Below are 14,043 nucleotides of genomic sequence, written 5' to 3' on the forward strand. Positions count from 1 at the left end.
AAGACAATATCTACTCCACCTCAAAGGGGAGATATGGTGCCTGTTATCTGATTTATCTAGCTTCTGTACCTGCTATGAATTCATTCAGGAATGCCAAGGCAATGGAAGATACAATACTGCCTTGGGTAGAGATGTAGCTTGAGCTGCAGTCAGATTGCAATCTGGATGCCAGACAGAGCTGATTTTGGGAGTAATGCTCAACACAGGTAATGTCAGGGAATAATCAGTTTAAATTATATGTATTTAAGCAAGTATCCTCTATCTGAAGTGTTGAAGAACTCATTGGTCTCAAAAAAGCAAACAGTGATTGCTTCTAATACAGAGCTTTTCCTAATTGCCTCAAGAGTTTCCTGAAGTCCTTCTCAGATGTTATATATTCAAAATTTTCACTTCTTTGTCTCTCTTCAGTCTGTTGTGGAACCTCAGCCATTGTCTTCTTATGCTCAGGTGTTGCAGGAGATTGTTCACAGCTTTGAAAACTGAACCAGATCTTGGCCAATTTCTGAGATGCTGGCACAGCCTGAAACAGATGAAGAAATGAAACATGTTAGTGAGAGAGAAAGGTCTGTGGATAAAACTTCTCTGACTCATAGCCTACAGGCCTCATCTTGTGTGAGCTGTGTACGGGTAGATTGGCATCTCAACTGCTCAGGTCCCTGTCACTCAATGGCACCTTCTCCTTTGAAGTTAGGCACTGGCCTTCCAACACAAGGAAAGCTGGACATGATTAAAATAAATAAATAAATAAATAAACCTTACCCCAATCTGGGCAGAGAACTATCTGATCCAGCCAAAAGTGGAAGAAGACAGAAAGGACAGAGGGCTGAGAGTCAAGTGACTGGAGATGGAGAAACAGTGTTGTTTCATTTGGTCAAATCTGTGTGGAATTGCACGGTCCTTCCATAATGTCCCAGCCAATCACTCTTCGTGAGTTTGGTGCCCATTTGCAAGTAGAGTATGAGAGCCTTTTGGAAAAGAACTTGTAGTAACCTTTACCAGTGAAAAAGTAGCCACCCAAAAAGCAGACTATGAAGAAACCTCCAGTGAGATTTCAATCCCAGTCTTATAGTCAGCGTTGCTGTCCACTTGAGTCTATAGTCATTGAAAAAATGAAAGTCTTTAAAACATGATTAGAATTGTGACAGGACCTTTTTATTGATGTTTAAATACTTCTGCATTGGACCCTATTGCTCTACCTGTTCATGTACATATCTGGAATCCAGACTGCAAATTTGCTTTTCAGTGCATGGCAGACAAAGGTAGAAGCACAGGTGAGAAACAGAAGTAGGGACAACAGTAGTATCTCAGAGGAGAGACAGAGGATTTTAGGCATGTGAAAAACAGATATTTGAATCTGTACATATGGGCCATATTTAGTAACAGACAGAAAAAAATCCATTTTTTTTCAGGCTATATTTTACCCTGGTAAAGATTTAATGAAATACTGGACACATACAGTTCCCATCAAAACCGAAATTCCAACTTTTTCTCAGCTCTATTGAGCAGTTTTACATTTCATTAGTTAAAATTTGATCAGAAATCTGCTTTAATGTACTTCCTTGCAAACTTGCTGTGACAACTCAGATGCAAAGCAATTTTGCAGGAGCTAAAGCATCATCTCAAATATAGCAACCAGAACCAGTCCAATTCTTTTTCACGTGGATTCCTATTCTGTGACCATCAGGCTTCTGATTTTAGATGCCTTGCACATGGAGCTCCGGTTGTGTGCCAAACCTCTGTGTCACCAATTACAAACCACCTGCCAAATGCTTACCAGCTAAGGCCATTGACAAACGAAACTCATCATGCAGAATCCTCAGAACATCCTGAAGACCTTCTTCACCCTGCTCCAACAATTAAAACAGTCAGGGCAAAAGGAACACTGGCACAGAGCAGTGCTGCGGGATGCTTGCACAGTGAGAACTGGGACAGTCCCTCAAGGCAGTGCCAATTCCTGCCTCTCCAACAGATGAACGATTAAAATGATATGCTGGATGTGCTCAGCTCATCACAGATTATTTTAGATGTTTTTCCTTTTGAGATACATCTGAACAGGGGAAGAAAACAAAGCTGTTTATCACTTCTGACATTTTCTAGCTGTTAGGGTTTTATTTTTTTTTAAGTTTTCAGCTAACCTCTGCCAGTGGGCTTGTTTTAAAATGTCAAGTCTTGCAATGCTGACAGTATTTTATGATGTAATGAGAATTTCATGTATGGAAAAGCTTTAAAAATTTTAATTTACTCAGGTATATTTTTGTAATTTTGATTTCTTGCAAAGAAGAATGCTTTGGGTACAGCCCATACCACAGCTTTCATACGTCCTCCCTCTATTGTATGCTAGGATAATGCCACTGAAGAACATTTTTAGAAATACTGGAAGGAATATAATACTAAAACACTGAACTATAACAACAAATCCCATCTCTTGTCAGTTTGCATTACTGAAAAATATAGTTAGGTAAATCACAATAGTATGAGGCCACACCTCAAGTATTGTGTTCAGTCACTACAAGAAAGACGTGGAGGCCCTGGGTTGTGTACAGATAAGGGCAATGAAGCTGGTGAGGGGTCTGGAGCACAAATCTTTATGGGGGGGTGACTGAGTGAGTTTGGATTGTTCAGTCTGGAGAATAGGAGGCTCAGGGGAGACCTTCTAATTCACTACAGCTAGCTGAAGGGAGGTGGTGGTGAGGTGGGGGTCATCTAACCCTAACCCTTCAGCGCCAAGGAATCAAGGCCCACAGAACAATGCTATCAGTTTCAAAATCATATTTTAAATCATAAAATCCAGTGTATTTTTAAATTAACCAAAGTGTCTATGTTTGATTGAGTTTGTTGCAACGACACTTAAAATCCAACAAAAGCAAACAAAAAAACTTTCTATACAACTGTCAGATAACACCTATGGAGTCATGGGGAGTTTGAGGAGTAGACAGGCAACCTGGGGATGTTCACAGTGGGGCATTACAAGGACAGAGCAGAGAGGGACAATCATCTCCCTCTCCCTGCTGGCCACCCCTCTTTAGGTGCAGCCCAGGATGTAATTGGCTTTCTGGGCTACAAATACACACTGCTATCTCATGTCCAGTTTTTCATCCACCAGGATTCCCAAGTCCTTCTCCACAGAGCTGCTATCAATGAGTTCTCCCATTCAGAAACCATATTTGGGGTTGTCCTGACCCAAGATCAACGTCTTGCACTTGGTCCTGTTTGATCTCAGTAGTCTCAACAGGATGTCTAGAAGCCACCTGCATGTGGCCTTGGGCACCCTGCTCTGGTGTTCCTGCTGGAGTAGGGGTTGGATCTGATGGACCTAGAGGAACCTGCCAACCCCAACCATTCTGTGATTCCTTGATAAAACCTCCCTACTTACCTTGTAAGCTAGACCCCATAAAGCTGGTCTTCCAATAAAGACACATTTTGCTCCCAGTGCCAGTGCTTTCAATACGTCACTTCCTTTTCGTATGCCACCATCTAAATAAACTTCAACTCGGTCTCGTACTGCTTCCACAACTTCAACCAGAGCATCTATCTGGAAAGAAGAAGCCATTTGCAACATGGGCTCAACTTTTGGTTTCAAGACAAAGAGGTGATATCCCACGTGGTCAGACAGGTATACTGGAACAGAATAAGCTCTCAAAATGAAATACAGAAATGCATCATAAATAACTCAGGACCAGAAACTGCACAATACAGTGCTTCTCCTTGCTTTAGTTGCCAGATAGTTTTGTTTATATGGATATTCTTTTCTAGCACTTCTGCTTTGAGAAAAAGTAACATTTTCACTTGATTTTGGTGTTGTTTTCTTCAAAGATTTAAACAATAAATTTCACTAAAAATAATAGTTTTTAGTACCTTACTTTCATTTGAGACAATGATGAATTATACATGCTCATAAAAAGAGTGTTAGATTTCTCCCTACAACTGTCTAAATTGCCAAACTCACATTTCATCCCACTCCTAGTGACCCCTTGTACAAAGCCTCCTGAAAACCCTTAAAGCAGCTATGAAGGATTTAATCTGCTATGCAGCACAGTCAACATCATACTTTTTCATTCAGGTTATGTCTCTTGATTCTGTCTCTTGATTCCCTGAGGTCCTTTCTGCAGTGCTAGTTTGGTAGCACAGAGCAGTACTGGTTCTGGTCCCAAGGGCACTATCACAGTGGCATGACCTTGCACAAAACACAATGAACTCTCCTCAGCAAACTCAAAGATCTCTTTTCTGCAGTTTCTTACACTCTCTTCCTTCATTTTCAACTTCTTATGAAAGCAACTATAACTAAGATCGCTGAATAGATTTTTTCCAATTGGTCATCACTTTACAGAATTTCAAGCTAAAAATTTTGGGGCTGAAATTTTCCAAGTGTAGCTCACCAAGACCACTGGCAATAGCCTCTGCTGGCAGGTTTGTTACTAGAGGAGTACCAAACGAAATATCTACTGTTTTGTCTATGCATGTAAGAAATTTTACATGGACATCGTTTCCATTATTATGTCTATGACATTTAGAAAATGTATTTATTATTATCACCCTTGACATAGAAGAGAATTTCCTGGCAGTAGTTTTATTGTACAGTGGAAAACAACCCCAAAAAAATCCTGTAAGAATATGCTACCATGCAATACGGACATGTAAATTTAGAGCAGTTGAAAAAAATGGAAACCAAATTAAAACAGTGAGGTACATATAAGTCTGACAAACTACTATTTCTTTGTACAGATCAAAATATGGGAGATCTGGATAAATTGCCTATTTTTTTCCCCCCAGCTTCATAAAGTTGATAGATTCTTATTTAGACTTGAGTCTGCAAAGACGCAAAGAGATCTCTCACTAAATCTAGTTGCACTGTTTGTGCATATTTTGGCATTTGTGAACAATGGAAGTACGTTATTCTCTCATTTACACATTTTTGGTTCCAGAGCTTTGTTTTATTTTTGATCCAGTTTACAAAGAATATGTGTGCTCTGCATCAGCTTGTGATGAAAATTTTAATTAAGTTAGGCCAGCGGTTTTGCTGCAGTAATGGGAGCTCAGTGCTGGTTAAAGACCCTTCCAGAGACACCAAGGAAATACTTGAGTAGGCAGCATATGCTGAGGCAAGCACCTCGCTTGTTTAAATCTATAGTACATCTGCAAATGTCCACAGCTGTGCAATACACAAGTCTACCAGAAGCACATTTAATAAGATTTGTGTGCCAGTAGCCAAGTTAGCACAAACATGCGCACAGTACTCATGGGACATCCTTTTTCTCACTTACAGTCGCAGGTGCTCCATCCAGTTGCCTTCCACCATGGTTGGACACGATAATTCCCTGAACTCCATGCCTCACTGCAAGCTCTGCATCTTCTTTTGTCAAGATCCCTTTGATGATAATGGGCAGGTGAGTCAGGCTCCGCAGCCAGTAGATATCATTCCAGGTGACTGAAGGATCCAGGCTGTTGGGTGGCAGTCCATACTCAGATCGGTCATCTCCCTACAGCCATGAAACAGAACAAAACCTCATCTGAACTGTAACAACACAGAGACTTGAAGTCTTCCCCTACCCTAGAAGAGATTAATTAAACCTCTAGCAATAATACTTATCAGTGTCATAAGGCGTGCAATTCTAGATGACAACAGTGAGGATGGAAATCAGTGTCTCTGCTGACACTGGGATGTTAAAGCCAGCAGCCAGGATGGCAGGAGGTAAATCTAGAAGGCTGCAGAAAAAGGAGGGGAGAAGCTATGCCCCAGATGCAGCAGATACCAAAGCAGCAGTTACCCAGTGGTTTTGTCTCATGTGGTGCACAACAGCACAAGGAATGAAAGAAAGGGATCATTTCACAAACCTCAAAGGCTCCCTCCAAGTTCTTCAGTTTCATGTGGGGAGGAAGTTGGAAGCCATTACGGACATCGTTGCGCCTTTTGCCAGTGTAGGGAAGATCCACAGTGAGGACGAGGCCCTGGAAGCCCAAGGCCTCTGCCTGTTGGACCAATTGCCTAGAGACTGCCCTGTTGCGGTGGATGTAGAGCTGGAACCACTGAAAGCCACCAGGAGCAGCTGCAGCGATCTCTTCCAGTGAGCAAGTAGAGTAGGTGCTGGCAATGTAACAGGTGCCCATCGCTTTGGCCGCTTTGTGAGGTATTGAAAAATAATCAGAATGAAGGTCACTTGAGCATCCCTGTCAGACAACAGCTATGATTTTCTTTCTGTACATTGTTTACAGAGGAAAAACCTGAACTCCCGTTGTTTGTATATCCTACCAAAGATAGAGATCTGCCAGCTGGCAAATACATCTTGGAGATTAAAAACAGCTGACTTTGTCACATGCTGCTGTAGGATCGTGGTTAGGGAATTAAGGTAAATTAACAACTGTTGCTTTCATTTTTCAAACTTAGGACAAGGGAGGTAATTGTTCTCCTCTGCTCTGCCCTGGCAAGGATCCATCTGTAGTACTGCATCCAGATCTGGGTCTCCCAGTACAGCAAGGATTATGAGTCATTGGAGCAGGTCCAGAGAAGGGCCATGAAGGTGGTTAGAGGACTGTAGCACCTCACCTATGAGGAAACATTAAGGGAGCTGGGCTTGTTCCTCCTAGAGAAGAGAAGGCTGTGGGGAGAGCTCATTGTGGCCTTTCAGTACAATAAAAGAAGGGACACCGGCTTCTACACAGTCTGACAGTGATAGGAAAAGGAGAGTAGTACTGAACTAAAAGAGGTTAGATTTAGCTTAGATATTAGGGAGAAATTCTTTACTCAGAATGTGGTGAGGCACTGGCACAGGCTGCCTACAGAAGCTATAGGTGCCCTAACCCAGAGGTGCTCAAGGCCAGGTTGGATGGGGTGCCTGGCCAGATAGGGGGTGCCATATCCAAAGTAGGGGAGACTGGAAATGGATGACTTTTAAAAATCCCTTCTGATTCAAGACATTCTATGATTCTGTGATTTAAGTCGTTTTTTAAAAAGCCAGACCTTCATCCTCATGTCTGCTTCCTTGTAGGAATGCATATACAAATGCCCTCAGTATTCAAAGAAATACACACAGGAAAAAACAAACACTTGTTGGGGTTAGCTCTCCAAACTTAACATATGATTAAGCTGAGAGGCCCTGCTTTTCTCCAAGGCTGACACACTGTTCTAATCAGCACCAAGGAATATACAGGCTGAGTCTTGTCCATCACTTTATGTCCTACATAAAGACCCAGGCACTGAAGACCTGTGTGGTTCTTCAGTGTAGCCCAGCAACATGTCCAGAGCCTCTGACTCAAACAGGCAGTATAGGACTGATCTGGTAACAGTGGCAGCTGGAAAAGTGCAGCAGTACATGGCTTCTCCTGCACTCTGTATTACCAGACCCCAGTGGGTTATTCACAACAAGGGCTAGGTCATTCATAAGCAAGGGTGAAATAAGGTTTGCCCTTTGGAATCTGAACACTTCGTTCAATCATACTTCAAACTACCCTAACAGCTTCTCACCTGTGAAGTTGGAAAAACAGTGCTGTCTTATTTTATTTCACAAATCACATTTACTACTTGATAGCAAAGCAGAAGAGTACCTCTGGCTGTGCTTTTCTCTCCATCAGGCCATGCCAGTTGGTGGAAGCCAGTTGGGGCGATTCCTACTGGAAAGCTGATTTCAGTCCCCAGGATTTTAGTCCTAGTGTCCAGCTTAGATACATCTCGCAGCATACGCGGCCGAAAACGAATCCTGCAAGGCAGTAGAAATGAAACACCCTTCAGGATGGTAGCTGCCTGGTGGCTTTTCTGCTTTCAAGGTTGTATGGAAACCAGGTCTGCATTAATCTATTGGAATGTAGCAATCTGAGCTAATAAAGAAATAAGCATATAAAAAGGCTCTTCATCCTTTTCCTTGCTTTGAGGGGTCAATTCAGCTAGCACTGCCATTACCACCTGTCATCAACCACATACTCCAACCCAATGGTCACAGTACTTCATTTCTACACTTCCCACTTCAGATTGCCATGGTTTACCCCCTTTGTTCTCCTATCGTCCATCCCACAGATTACTTCTACTTGCAGCCTAGTCACAGGTCTTTGTCTTTCACTTACCAATCACACCTGTACTCATTGTACATTGTACCTGACCTCACTGTTCACTGCATATTGTCCAAACCTCACACTACTATCATGTAGACTTTCTGACACTGGCCACATGCTGCATGTTGCATCTCATTCAGTTATAGCCACACATCCCCTTTTCTGTCATGCCATGCCATAACATGACACCACATAACATACCACACCGCACCATTTGCTGCATCCTCAGCATCCCTTGTCTTATGCAATTTGAGCTTTACCCAAACATTTGCACACAAACACAGTTTAAAAGCTTCCAGCATAACACCCCCACTTCTTCCCCACATTACCTTTTATATGCCAGGATGTTTTCATCTCGGGTGCTACACTCATCTGCTCCTGCTGCAAAGAAATCCCAAGCAATCTTAGGTAAATATTTTTCAGCATAAGCTTCAAAGTCCAACAGACACACCATAGCCATTGCACAGAGACGCTCTGAGAACCCTGGAGAAAAGAATAACATGGAAATTAGATTCTTGAACTGTTATTCTCTCATCCAGAAACACCACTGTCCTCTAATATAAACTTTGGTCCCCTCTGTCTTGTAGCTTCTTGCTATCTATTTGGCCTCCTGTGCCAAATATGTAACTGGCAAGGGACAGACATCACATAACACATGCTGGTCTGCAGTATGTTTGGCTGAATTATAAATGCCCTATCACCCTAATAGTCAGGAAATATTCCTGTTGGGAATAAAAAGTATGACTGAGGCAGTTCTCATGATCAGGATTACCCTGAGGTAGTACCACTTTACTCATCACTGGCCCCTGAGCACATTTAATTTAACAACTTAACATCCTAAATATCCTGTACTTGTGTCTCAAAATACTGACAAGATTGCTCTTATGCAAGTTTAGAGTCCCAAGGTGACATGTTGAGTTTGCTCTGATCTTTTTTGAAAAATAAGCCCAAAATGACATAGATGCCTGCTTAGTTCTCATGGAATTGTGGCAGAGTTAGCAAAAATAAGGGACTTTTGGAAGTCAACTAATCCAACCTCCCACATAAACTGATTTTGAAAGATGTATCTGAGTCATCAAGATACATCTGCTTGCTGAACTTGGTCTGTGGTATGTTCTGTCTCCCACATACATCATTTACGTGGCTGATACTTACTTGGGCATTTCCTAAAATGTAAAGTCTTGATCTTGCAAGTGTGATGACCTCAAGAAGCTCCACAAAATTACAGGAGCTAAGAGAAGACTCTTTTGCCTGTCAAGATTCCTCTTGAATCAGAACTTCTTTCCAATTCCAGTTATCCCTTATTCAGGCTATGATTACCCAGAGCAAATAACTATTTCATCTGATTGCAGGCAAATCTTGCTGCCTGTTCTCTGCCCTACCATAGAGAAAGCTGGCAGATGCACACATGAGGGTAGGAAGAAGCTTGCATCTTTATGCCTCTCTTTATTCTTAATGTACGGAAGTCTAACAGAGGACACTTCAAGTCCCCTGCTATTTTAAGACACAGCAGTTAACTAATTCCATCATAAATTCAATCTTAAAACTACATGGATTATTTACTCCAGTAATTCTCATCAAAGGCAGTCCCATAACATCATCCGCTAGATTCCCTCAGGATGGCTGCCTGACCAAACAATTAGTTATGGAGAGCAGTGACTAAGTGCAAGCCCATAAAATTCAGAAGCATGTAAATACAGAGCCTACATCTACCCTGCTCCAGCATGAGTGCATTGCAAAACTATGTCCAGGCTCACTGTCAAGGTGATAGCTGCAGAAAAAAAACATGAAGTATCTTCGGTTCTCTTTTGTAACAAATACGTCTGGGGTTGCATTACATACTAGAGCACAGATACACACTAGAAAGCGAGCGTACAAAATTCAGTGCTCACAAAAACCAAATTCCACAACACAAAACACAATTCTAAGTACTGCCCTCGATCTTTCAGGGAATAGAAGAGACATTGTGTGGCCCAGATGTCTCAAAAAAACAGCAGAAGTGCTGACTATCAAATACCTGCACTTACATACTTGTGATCCAGCCAGGTCTAAAGACTATGCAAATTCATGTTTTAGCCAACTGTACCCAAATACAAGGAAACAAGTACAAACACAAGACAAAAATCAATCTTCTGTATTGTTTGTTGTGATTACTTCTATGGCTCTGATTAAATTGGTTTTATTCAAGATATATGAAAGCATGAAGTCTTAAAACACCTGTGGCTTTAGTCTGATTTCTCTACAAATGAACAGGAAGAAGTAAATATCCTGGTTTCCAGATTAGCCTCCCACAGCAGATTATCAGGTTTGCAGGCTTCACCAAAACTCATCCCGTGATTCTGAGGTTGTGCTCTCCTCACACAGGTATGGTCGTAGATTAATTACATGAACCCAACCTGTAACACTGCAGAAGCAGATGTATCGCACTGACTCAGATCCCAATGAATACACTTGTACATTAGGACTTCATTTTCTGCTAGAAAAAAGTCAAAACAGAGGGAATCCCTGGAAAAAAATAAGCCTGACTGATTTCTTCAGTGTTGTTTTGTCTCTCCTGGCAGGCATCAGGTGTCAGGTGGTGAAAGTCTTCCAATCCCTCTCTGTAAGTCTTCATGACATTCAGCCACATCTGACAGCACAAGATTTCATGTACCATTTATCTTGGTATACCATAAATCACATATCACAATTCTTGCTCTTCCTGCACTTAGGAAGGCCAAAATCAGGAAGCACAAAGAGATAAATCAAGCAGAAAAAAACAGGAAATTTCAGCAATCCAGACCCAATCCTTGCTGTCTCTCATTTAAGACTTACTTTGGGTTTTAGAAAGAGCAGCAGTGGGATCCTCTGTTTCAAGGCAGCTTACAGACAGGACAGAGAGAAGGCCTTTTCACTGAGCTTCTAATTTTTCCGTTGTCAATAAGAAACCACAAGAGATTAAAGCTCAATCCTGCAATAAACTTTGTACTGTTTGTGTAACACTAATGTTTTGCTATCAGATCATTCCAAACAAAAAAAGCTTCACCTTGTCTACATAGCAATTGCCTGGAAAGCAGCACTGGAGCTGTGCTCTTTGGCAGCGGCTGAGGGCTGTGCATTCCCCTACGGATGTTAACAGTATTTCTGGATAGATTCATTGTGTTTACCTTCCCCTAGCCAACAAAAGCTTTGTTTTCAAGTCTGCAGGTAATTTGCTCCTACATGTGCTACAAACACCACTCAAGAAGATGATCCAAGACAAGGCAAATGGTTCCAGCCTGAAGCTACAGAGCCTTGAATCTTTACCCCAACATGAGGAGGAGATATTTTTTGCTTCCTACAATAAAGAATCATAGAAGAGTTTGAGTTGATCCATAAAGATCATCTAATCCAACTCCCCTGCAATCAACAGTGAATAAGTAACCTGCCTTCTACCATTTCTACATTCTCATGACCCACTTTCAGTCCCCCTGGTCTTTGTTCCCCCAGCCACCTCCAGGAGTTCTGTTCATCCTCTCCCTTCCTGTGCCTGGGAACTGGTGAGCCTCCTCTATGCTTTCCTCCTCTTCTGCTGCCGAGCATTACTAACCACTTCTGAGGTGCCAGCAGATTTATAGTATTGACTTAAATTTGCAAGTTATGAAAAGTAAACATTGGACAGTTTTATTTGTCCTTCATTGATTTTTAAGTGTTTTGAGTTCCTGTTTTCAATTCTTCTTGAAACTTACATTTTTACTAACTGAATACTGAGATGCCCTTTTTCCTCCATAAGCATGTGATACCAGGAGCAGAAAGTGAAGCAGAGTTTGGTTTAAACATTCCTTAAGTCCTATCAGCCTTATCCTCCCAGCCCAAGTAGCAAAGCAGAGGCAGTGAGTGAGCCAAAGAATGAGGAGAACTGCAGGCTGAGCAGCACTGCAGCCCCAGGGGCTTCTCTCCAAGGGTCTGCTGTGATCCAGAACTGCAGATCTAAGTCCTAAACCACAGCACCATTTCTGCAGCTGAAATGAACATTTATTCTTCTATGAGATGTATTCAGGATGCTTCGCCCAAACTCTACCAGACACGATCATCCAGACCATTGTGTTTTAAAGCCATTTTTAACATTCTGCCTTTGGAGCTTATTATCTACTGACAGCACACTGCGAAGCTTCTGGTATTCACTTATCAATAGACTTATTAAGAATGAGACAAGATCCACACTTAGCCTGAGTGACAACGAGCATCTCGTTTTCCTTTCCTGCCCAGGAAAATCCACTAAGTGTCACAGTCAGCATGACTTCCAGAATAAAAAAGAGCAAAACACCACCTATAGTTCAGTACACTGAAAAACACGCGCCTGGAAAGAAAAGTCCTGTGACCACTCTTCTTTCCACTAGATGTCAGCTTTGGGTCATATATTATATAAGCTAGGCTGGTAACAGCAAAAAGAGACCTTCATGGACTGCCAGGTACTGCAGCATCAAGACTGATAGAATCATTCCATTAGACTGCCTGCTAATATGCTTGGATACCTTTTATTTTTATGCTTGGAAATCCTCATTCTCTTTGTCTTATTCTTAACATTTTCTGATGCACAGCACAGTAATAAATGTGGCTACATCTGGTCTGGCCTGATTTTCATTTCAGACTACAAATGACCTGTGGGGCCCTCAGTCATATTCATCACCATTCTGATCTCAGTTCCCCTCTCCTCTAGGGATGCAGATTGCAGCCAATGTACCAAACTATAAAGTTTATAGTCTCCTGATTATTGTAATTTTGCTCAAATTAAAGACTCTTTGTAGCTATTACACTTCGGTTCAGAATCTCTACTTGTATACTGTGACTTTTAGGAGATGGTACATCTGGACATATTTATTTCTTTCAACCATGGTCTCAGTGCAAAATAGCAATAACTCCTTGTCCCACAAGTAACATCTTCTGCAATGCTTCTGATTCAGCTGGGAAGCTCTGAAGTCCTAAGGAAATCAAAGTTTGCCACAGAGATAATATCTATTACGAGAGCTCTTTCTATATAATTGAAATAAGTGGAGAAGTTTTAAAGTTCTGGAGCCTGTTCACTGAAGTGCAATAAAACACTTAAGAAGACTCTACAAATTTCACTGGAAGCTTTGCTTGCTTCCTTCTTCAGAGAAGCAAAGAACACAATACAAGAAGTACTCACACATCTGGTCCAGCCTTGCAGGTAGAGCGTCAGGCAGCCACCAGCCAATGCTTGTTTTTTTCCACAGACCTGCACAGCTGGGGTTTTGCAGCTGCTTACTTTTAATAGTAACAAAATCAAAGGCTTGCGAGCCCAAACACAGAGATCCCATGTAAATCTGTGCTCAAACTCCTGCTACAATCACGATGCTCATTACTCTGGATGGTGATATTTGTTTGCTTTTCACAGATGGCAAATTGCCATGGCTCAAGCTGACATCTATCTCCCTGACACATCCACCAGTGGTGGGGTCAGCTCGGGACTTCGCAACACTTCAGTGAAGGATCTGGGGAAGGATAGAGGAGAAAAATAACTCTAAATAACATAAACCAGATCACACTGCAGTTTGCATTCAGTCACCACTGGTTTTCCTTATCAGATGTGTTTCTTGGGCACATGCTCCATGTTTGGAAGGAAAACTCTTTTTGCGTGCCTGTCAGTCATGCAAGGAAGCTCTCCCAAAATTAAATATTTAAATAGCTACCCTTCTATTAGAGGTGGAGATGGCAACAAATGTTGTATTTAACTTCGCCTAACGCTTTTGATTATAAGATCCAGTTTTTGGTTGCTTTTAATTTGGGCTGGATTTTTTTTGGGAACACTTCACTGAAAGCTGGTCAGCAACTTCCAAGAATGAGGTTAGGGAAAAATAATGATTGGCCTATACTGAAAACGTCTTGCAGTGATTTCACTGCAGAGGATAAGATGTTCAGTGCTCATGCAGGGGACTGAAATTAGCGGGGGCTGATCCCTAGGGGTATCAGCATGCACTCACTGGCCATGTGAGAAACCAACCAGATCTGGCCTAGCTGTAAATC

The 14,043-nt window shown here is 41.8% G+C and overlaps 1 protein-coding gene across 1 annotated transcript; it reads right to left on the reverse strand.

Moving 5' to 3' along the window:
* Positions 1–212: 212 nt before the first annotated feature.
* On the reverse strand, positions 213–10,993 carry HAO2 (hydroxyacid oxidase 2). The gene is made up of 8 exons (XM_015874125.3): positions 10,855–10,993; positions 8,370–8,523; positions 7,540–7,691; positions 5,833–6,116; positions 5,262–5,477; positions 3,374–3,532; positions 1,775–1,844; positions 213–520 (listed from the first exon to the last, which is right to left on the reverse strand). The coding sequence occupies exons 2-8, from the start codon at positions 8,498–8,500 to the stop codon at positions 465–467; spliced, it is 1,068 nt and encodes a 355-aa protein (XP_015729611.2). The 5' UTR covers positions 8,501–8,523; positions 10,855–10,993; the 3' UTR covers positions 213–464.
* Between the last annotated feature and the right edge of the window lie 3,050 nt (positions 10,994–14,043).

Source organism: Coturnix japonica, chromosome 1 (assembly GCF_054131305.1).
Source record: "Coturnix japonica strain WE chromosome 1, WE-NBRP24, whole genome shotgun sequence".
In the NCBI taxonomy this organism is placed as follows: domain Eukaryota; kingdom Metazoa; phylum Chordata; class Aves; order Galliformes; family Phasianidae; genus Coturnix; species Coturnix japonica.

Bases quoted from the DNA above. Each gene is read 5' to 3' on its own strand.
- HAO2 (XM_015874125.3), bottom strand. From the start codon at position 8,500: ATGGCTATGGTGTGTCTGTTGGACTTTGAAGCTTATGCTGAAAAATAT. The intron at 6,117-7,539 runs GTACTCTTCTGC...TACCTCACAAAG, and splicing joins AGAGAAAAGCACAGCCAGAG to CGGCCAAAGCGATGGGCACC. The intron at 3,533-5,261 runs GTAAGTGAGAAA...TCTTCTTTCCAG, and splicing joins TGGATGGAGCACCTGCGACT to ATAGATGCTCTGGTTGAAGT.